This window comes from Colobus angolensis, unplaced genomic scaffold (assembly GCF_000951035.1).
Source record: "Colobus angolensis palliatus isolate OR3802 unplaced genomic scaffold, Cang.pa_1.0 Scaffold50, whole genome shotgun sequence".
Classification (NCBI taxonomy): Eukaryota; Metazoa; Chordata; class Mammalia; order Primates; family Cercopithecidae; genus Colobus; species Colobus angolensis.
In genome coordinates this window covers 499,527-508,001 of record NW_012118488.1, presented here as the reverse complement: position 1 = coordinate 508,001, position 8,475 = coordinate 499,527, and the positions used below count along the sequence as shown (strand labels likewise).

Genomic DNA, 8,475 nt, shown 5'->3' with positions numbered 1-8,475 from the left:
CAGGCACCCACCACCACGCCTGGCTAATTTTTGTATTTTCAGTAGAGACGGGGTTTCACCATGTTGACCAGGCTGGTCTCAAACTCCTGATCTCGTGATCCACCCACCTCGGCCTCCCAAAGTTCTGGGATTACAGGCATGAGCCACTGCACCCGGCCTCCTTTACAGCTTTAACAGTTTGTGATCTAGAGTTCTATACAGGCAAGCAAAAGCTTGGCCCTTGGCAATGCCAACTGGATAAATTTTCTGGGAAAAAATAATAGTACAACTGGCCTGGTATGTAGGAGCTTGTGGGATGTTCTCTTCTGTGGCCAGAGGATGGTAGTTGTACAGATGGAAGTGCTGGGTCACTTTGGCTCAGATGTGGACTTCACACTGGCCAGAAACAGAGGAGTATAGAGAAGCTGCCTGTTCAATTCTTAGACCAGGTAGTGCAAGTGGAAGACAAGTCACTTGGGCGGAGTTGTGTGTCATCTTCACATAAACCATAAAAACAAGAGAAAAAGGCATAGCACCCAAGTGGGTCCAGAAAGCCAACACATCACAGCCTACCTTACCTGTAAGGGAGGTAGAATGATGTCAAAGCCATGGTCAATCACCCTGGACTCTACATTCTAAACATGGCTTTAAGCTGCCTGGATTACCTATGTCTTTGGTAATTTTGACAAGAGTGTGCTACTGATTGCCTATTATTTGTTCCCACTGTTTAGACTGTGAGAACTGCAAGAACAGCTCAAGGAAATGATCAACAACAATCACTAATGCACAATTAACGTAAAGTTCAGGACTGCAACCCTAAAATAAGTTGAAGCCCTTCCACTTAGATGTAGGGATAAAAGGAGGATAGGATTAATATGTGCACGATATTAAAAGTTGTTAATAAAATATCAAATTATACTTTAAAAAATCTGCAACAGAAATAACTCTATTATTTTATGCATTTCCATTTATTTGTGATTATCAGATTAACATGTTGTGTGCACTTAAGCATTAGCTCCATTGTATCCTTAGCACATCTGGCACATAGTAGGCACTCTACAGATTTGTAGTCTTTTTTTTTAAGTGAGTTTTAATTTATACAAACAGGGGAAAGGCTCAGGAGTGATGGTATCAAAGCCAAGATGATGGCAATCAAGCCACCACCACCAACTGATATCTATCTATAGTCAAACTACCTAAGGAGGAAAAAAAGAGCCCTTGAATGGTGAACTTGAAATTTTGAGGCTATAAAGTAGACAGCAAACTTCCACATTATGCTTCCACCTTTTATGCTATTACATCAATCTTGGGTGGCTGGATTTTTTTTTCCCTACATGAATGATGAAAAGTCAAATGTAGATATTCAGTTAAAACTACTAGGACTTCACCAGGCGCGGAGGCTCATGCCTGTAATCCCAACACTTTGGGAGGCTGAGGCGGGCGGGTCACGAGGTCAGGAGTTCGAGACCAGCCTGGCCAGCATCGTGAAACCCTGTCTCTACTAAAAATACAAAAAAAAAATTAGCTGGGCATGGTGGTGTGTGCCTGTAATCCCAGCTACTCAAGAGGCTGAGGCAGGAGAACTGCTTGAACCTGGAAGGTGGAAGTTGCAGTGAGCCGAGATCGTGTCACTGCACTCCAGCCTGGGTGACAAGATTGAGACTCTGTCTCAAAAAAAAAAAAAACTACTAGGACTTCACAGAGAAATTCATAACAATCTAACACTCTCAAGCAATTATTTCAGGGAAATTTTATAAGTGAAGAGTTTGGATTCCAAATACCCCTTCCCCACAACCTACTCCTTCCTCTAGTCTTTCTCTCCTTAGCAAAAGGCATCCTCATCTATCCAGGAGATCTGGCAAAAATGCAAGCATCACCTTTGACCAATCTCTTCCCTCAACCCCACTACTCTCTCTGTTACCGCAACATCCAGTCTATCAGCAAATTATGACCCTTTCTCTCCACCTCCACTGCTACCATTATTGGTCAAGCCACCAACCTCTCTCAGGACTTCCATAGCAGCCTCCGCACTGGTCTCCCTGTGTCCACACTTTTGCCTTTACCATCTACTCTCCACACAGCAGTCAGAAAGTTGCCTTGAAACTGCAAATCATCCGTTGCCGCCTTGCTTAAACTTTCTCATGGCTCCCTGTGATACTAAAAATAACATCCAAAATCCTAAATATGGCTGATGAAGCCTGACCCACTTCCACAATTTGATCTCCTACGGAAACCCCCTACCCACTCTCACTGTTCAACACTTTTAGTCTTCTTTTGACATGCTGGCCTTCTTTCTGACCCAGAAATGTCCCAGGCTTATTCCCACTTCAGGGCCTTTGTACGTGCTGCATCTTTTCCCTCAAACACTCTTCTAGACACATGGCTGACCCCTTTTGCCCTTTGAGAGCTCAGCAAAAGTGTCACATCCTCAGAAAGGCTTTTCCTGGCCACCTAATCTAAAGCAAGCCCTTCTAGGCACAACATACCATACCACTTGGTTTTTATTTTTTGGATGGAACTTTTTAGTATTTGAAATTATATTTGTCTGCTCTTATTATCTTGCCCCCATCCAAATAAAAGCTCCATGAGGACAAGAACTTGAACCTTCCTGTTTAGTGTTGTATCCTCAAGTTCTTACAGAAATGCTTGGCACTGCATAGACACTCAATTATAAGCTGAAAGAATAAATTAATGAATTTGATTGAGAGAGTCTTATTATGTGGGTAAAATATTCTATTAAAATACCTTTTATGTTGGAAATATCAATATTGAGCTGTCCAAGTTTTTCACATGTTTTCTCTATACACTCATAGACAGAATGTAGAATTTCTTTAGGGTCCTGTTCCACCCATCTTTGAACAAAAGAAGGCATTTGGTTAGTCAGTAAGAAAGCAACATAAATATAACTTTTTTCTATAGAAAAGTTAACTTACGAGGGTATGGCTGGTGCATACATTAAAGAAAATCAGATTAAGCAAAGCAAATTACATTCCACATTTTAAAGAAACGATTCCAATAAAAGCCTATTTCCTTACAATTTTAATATTCTCCACATAGTAATTAATCATTTTCAAGGAGGCCACTAATAGCAGGCCATAAACAGCAAATATCGACCTATTTTAAATTATTTTTCCAAGTCCAATAAGAAATTAGTTCCCCTTCTTTATATCCTGCAGATTCAACTAATTTTGATAAATTATCTGCATGTTTCACTAATCACTGGTTATTTCTAAGTAGACAGAAATATATTTATTATTATTGAGAACGATATATTGGAAGCAAAAGGAATTCTGAAAAGTCAAATAAGTATACTATTCTTTTCTGCTACTTTTTTCCCAAGATGTTTTGTTGGAATTTAGGGAGAAATTTAAAACTCCTTTTAACTATTTCATGTAGATAAGTGATTGGTCCAAGTTCTTAGACCCAATCTCAGTACAATTTTGGTAAAGTACCAGGGCCTCAGAAGGATGAGAGGCTAATAGTAAATGAGAAGGGTGAGAAGCCTAGGAGAAATATGGTAATTTGAGGAAGTTCAAAAGTAGAAATGATACAACCTAAAATGATTCTACCATAGGATCCAGAAATAGCAAGGGAATTCCAACTGCCTTTCTTCTCTGCCTCTCTCAGGCCTAACTAAATTCTTTCCTTTCCTGGGCTTTGAATTCTGTCTCTAACTTATTTTATTATTTTTATTTATTTTATTTATTTATTTATTTATTTTTGAGACAGAGTCTCGCTCTGTCGCCCAGGCTGGAGTGCAGTAGTGCAATCTCGGCTCACTGCAAGCTCCGCCTCCCGGGTTCATGCCATTCTCCTGCCTCAGCCTCCCGAGTAGCTGGGACTACAGGCGCCCGCCACCACGCCCGGCTAATTTTTTGTATTTTTAGTAGAGACGGGGTTTCACCGTGTTAGCCAGGATGGTCTCGATCTCCTGACCTTGTGATCCACCTGCCTCAGCCTCCCAAAGTGCTGGGATTACAGGCGTGAGCCACCGCACTTGGCCGTCTCTAATTTATTTTTAAAAACCCAGTCTCCTTCTGTGTATTTATAATTTTCATCTAGCCAAGACTCAGGTATCTTCTTTACAAATTGCACTGGGCTCAGTCTTGTGGACAGTCATGCTAATGCTGCTAACGTATTATTAACTTTTATTATTAAACAAAGGAACTCTAAAAAATAGAACATTTTTTTCATGTGAAGAAGACAATACAATTTGGAAACACATCAATTTTTTTCTCTTTCTTAAATTGAGGTAAACTTTACAGTGAAATGCACAGATCTAAAGCGCACAATTTGCTGAGTTTTGACAAGTGGAAATACCCATCTAACCAACACCCCAGTCAAGATACAAAATACCTCCAGCATCTCAGAAAGTTCTTTCATGCTCCTTGCAAGTGAATGACACACCTCACAGACAACCACTTTTCTGATTCCTATCATCCTAGATTAGTTTAGACTATTACAAAATTTCAGATCAATGGAGTCATGCAGTATATACTCTTTTGTATCCAACTTTTTCATTTTCCATAATTCCAGTGACATTCTCTCGTGTTGTTGCAAGTATCTGTTCACTTTTTAAAAATTACTAAATAGTGTTCCATTGTTATCCATCCTACTGATGACAGATATTTGGGTGGTTTCCAGTTGGGGCTAATTTTTGAGACGGAGTCTCGCTGTCTCCCAGACTGGAGTGCAGTGGCGCGATCTCTGCTCACTGCAAGCTCCGCCTCCCAGGTTCATGCCATTCTCCTGCCTCAGCCTCCCGAGTAGCTGAGACTATAGGCACCCGCCACCATGCCCAGCTAATTTTTTTTGTATTTTTAGTACAGAAGGGGTTTCACAGTGTTCCCCAGGATGGTCTCGATCTCCTGACCTCATGATCTGCCCACCTCGGCCTCCCAAAGTGCTGGGATTACAGGCACGAGCCACCGCGACTGGCTTTTGGAGCTACTTTTAATAAAGTAGCTATAAACATTCATGTGCAAGTCTTTCGATGGGCATATGCTTTTATTCCTCTTGGGTAAATTCCTAAGAGTGAAATGCTGCAGGTGTATGGTTAGCTTTGCAATAAACTGCAACACAGTCTTTCAAAGTGGTTATATCATAAACATCATTAAATTTTAAATAATATACTTAATATTATATTTAATTACAATTACTACATATGAATACTATTCCCAAAAATGTGATTTTAGTATTAGATATTAACATATGTGAATACTTTTTATAAAAGATACCTTTATTATAAAACAAACCTGACACTCAAATCAGCAAAGCAGCATTTGTGCAATAATAGGAACACAGAACTCAATGACTTCAAAGTTAATGTAAAATTTCTGATATTTAATACTCTTTTGCTTTATTACTTTATTATTCATTCCTTGGCGGTAACTGAATTCCTAAGCCATCAATTCCTGACACATAAGACATACCAAGTTATTGCATATTTTCTTGACTAATAACAACCTCTCAAATCTTTTCAGGAGGATGTCTGACCAAGTTTACTTTACAAATCCACAGGGCAAGTCAGGTGAGATGGACTAACAAACATGTGTCTTTACATATCAAATTAGGAAACATACCCTTCTCTTGGGAACTCTTGTTTTATTTCCACTTGATGATGACTAAGTAGTTCAGCTGTTTTTGAATTGAAAACCTGAAAAATATATTGTAATATTAAGGTAAAAATGCAGGCAGATATCAAGGATGTTTAAAGTTATTCAGTAACTGAAGTTCTTGTTCACTGGTAGAAAATGTCCAATGAGATGAAATGCCATATAAGATGTTCGACTTTCTTTTCATATGGAATCATAAAAGATATAAGGCAGCATCAGAAATAACTTCTCTTTAGGTAAAAAGAAACCTATTGAAGATAAAGGTAAATCAAGAGGCAATTCCCTACTCCTTAAAAAACCAAAATGGTTCTCTAGTTGCAGGAAATTTAACACATTAATTAACAGTATGGATTTCTTTTTTTTTTTTTTTTTTTTTTTTTGACACGGAGTCTCGCTCTGTCACACGGGCTGGAGTGCAGTGGCCGGATCTCAGCTCACTGCAAGCTCCGCCTCCCGGGTTTATGCCATTCTCCTGCCTCAGCCTCCGGAGTAGCTGGGACTACAGGCGCCCGCCACCTCGCCCGGCTAGTTTTTTGTATTTTTTAGTAGAGACGGGGTTTCACCGTGTTCGCCAGGATGGTCTCGATCTCCTGACCTCGTGATCCGCCCGTCTCGGCCTCCCAAAGTGCTGGGATTACAGGCTTGAGCCACTGCGCCCGGCCAACAGTATGGATTTCTTTTACAGAATAGGAAAACCAAGAATAATAAAAGAGAGCTGATACAATACTAGTAGCAATGGTGTAAGGTTCCACTCCATTTATCTTGGATGTGGAGACAGAAAGGGTCACAGATACTCAGCACACAGATGCGTACTGTGTAGATTCCTTTGAAGGGAAGTGCGGCTATTCATCTAGCTCTTATAAAAGAGAAATAGAAGGCCAGATGCAGTGGTTTACACCTGTAATCCCAGCACTTTGGGAGGCCAAAGCAGGCAGATCACTTAAGGTCAGGAGTTTGAGACCAGACTGGCCAACATGGTGAAACCCCAGCTCTACTAAAAATACAAAAATTTAGCCAGGCGTGGTGGTGGGTGCCTGTAATCCCAGCTACTCGGGAGGCTGAGGCAGGAGAATCCCTTGAACCCACCTAGGAGACCAAGGTTGCAGTGAGCTGAGATTGAGCTCCACCCTGGGCGACAAGAGTAAAACTCTGTCTCAAAAAACAAAAAACAAAAACAAAAACAAAAAGGCAATAGAGTCCTTGTTAGTAGAGGAATAAGTATATTCTTGGCTCCATCCAGCTGAGGACTCTCTGTGACATGCTTGTCATAAATTGCTGACCCTTGATATAAAACATTAAAACCAATGGATGAAAACTAACAAAGAAGTGCTATACAATCCTCTACAATTTTAGCACTACTAAAAACAACACTTTTTAAAATATATCAAGTTTTGCTGGGCGCGGTGGCTCAGGCCTATAATCCCAGCACTTTGGGAGGCTGAGGCGGGCGGATCACAAGGTCAGGAGCTCGAGACCAGCCTGGCCAACATGGTGAAACCTCGTCTCTACTAAAAATACAAAAATTAGCTGGGTGTGGTGGCGCATGCCTGTAATCCCAGCTACTCAGGAGGCTGAGGCAGGAGAACTGCTTGAACCAGGACCCGGGAGGCGGAGGCTGCGGTGAGCCAAGGTCACGCCATTGCACTCCAGCCTGGGCAACAAGAATGAAACTCTGTCTGAAAAAAAAAAAAAAAAAGATGCTATATGCAAATTTTTCATATATATTGTTTTCCATGTTGTAGTATCTATATTTGAGTACCAAAGTAATATACATAAGATGCATACATCTCAAATATACATAAGATGCATATTTTGATTAAAATTAACTTCCAAAATTAATTACAGCAGTGAAGTCACTTCCAATTAGTAAAGTGTTTCCATGCCTAGGTTTCCTGTGGGAGAAAATTACCTGTTCAATGCAGACTAAGAAAATAAAAAGCATTGAGTCTGTGACTTGCTGCCTTCCTCCTTCTACATCACACACACTCCCTTTCCTCTTTTCTGGAGGAAATAATAAACATAATGAAAGCAAGAGGGCAAATTCTGAAGTCCTTTGAGAAGACAAAATATCTTACAAGTCAAAGGTTAACTTGACACATCATACATCGTATACCATGTGATAGCCCTGTGATTTACGAGGCAGCATTAGGGCATGTCTCTAGGATGCCAGCTCCATTAGCATTAGAGTGTGTCTCTAGGAAGCCAGTTCCATTTGCCCTGTTTTATTCACTGAAGTATCCCTAGGAACTAGGGCACAAAGTTGGTGCTCAATAAGTATTTGTTGACTGTCCAAAAAATATGGTGTATTACATATACTTATTAGGACAAAAATTATCACATAAAACGAGAAACATTTATGTGCAGAAAAACTTCACCACAATAGGAAACTCCAGCTGTATTACTGTTATTCATATTACTGCTGCTCCCTGCTACTCTCAAATCCCTAAAGGACTCTAGGTCAAGAAACAAAGTGTTGGCTGGGCGCAGTGGCTCATGCCTGTAATCCCAGCACTTTGGGAGGCTGAAGCAGGTGGATCACCTGAGGTTAGGAGTTTGACACCAGCCTGGCCAACACGGCAAAACCCTATCTCTACTAAAAATATAAAAATTTGTTGGATGTGGTGGCACATGCCTGTAATCCCAGCTACTCAGGAGGTTGAGGCAGGAGAATCACTTGAACCCAGGAGGCAGAGGTTGCAATGAGCTAACATCACACCATTGCACTCCAGCCCGGTACACAAGTCAAAACTCCGAGAAAGAAGAAAGAAAGGAAAGAAAGAGAGAGAGAGAGAAAGAGAGAGAGAGAGAAAGAGGAAAGAAAGAAAGAAAGAAAGAAAGAAAGAAAGAAAGAAAGAAAGAAAGAAAGAAAGAAAGAAAGAAG

General features: G+C 40.5%; 1 protein-coding gene across 3 annotated transcripts in view; it reads right to left on the bottom strand.

Annotated features, from left to right (window-relative positions):
- Positions 1-8,475, bottom strand: part of GK (glycerol kinase) — an 88,017-nt gene that overhangs the window by 62,629 nt on the left and 16,913 nt on the right. For all 3 annotated transcript variants that reach the window (XM_011959818.1, XM_011959819.1, XM_011959820.1), the window contains exons 2-3: positions 5,562-5,635; positions 2,725-2,831 (exon numbers count right to left, since the gene is read on the bottom strand). In XM_011959818.1, the coding sequence (XP_011815208.1) occupies positions 2,725-2,831; positions 5,562-5,635 (181 nt within the window). The remainder of the gene's footprint in view (positions 1-2,724; positions 2,832-5,561; positions 5,636-8,475) is intronic.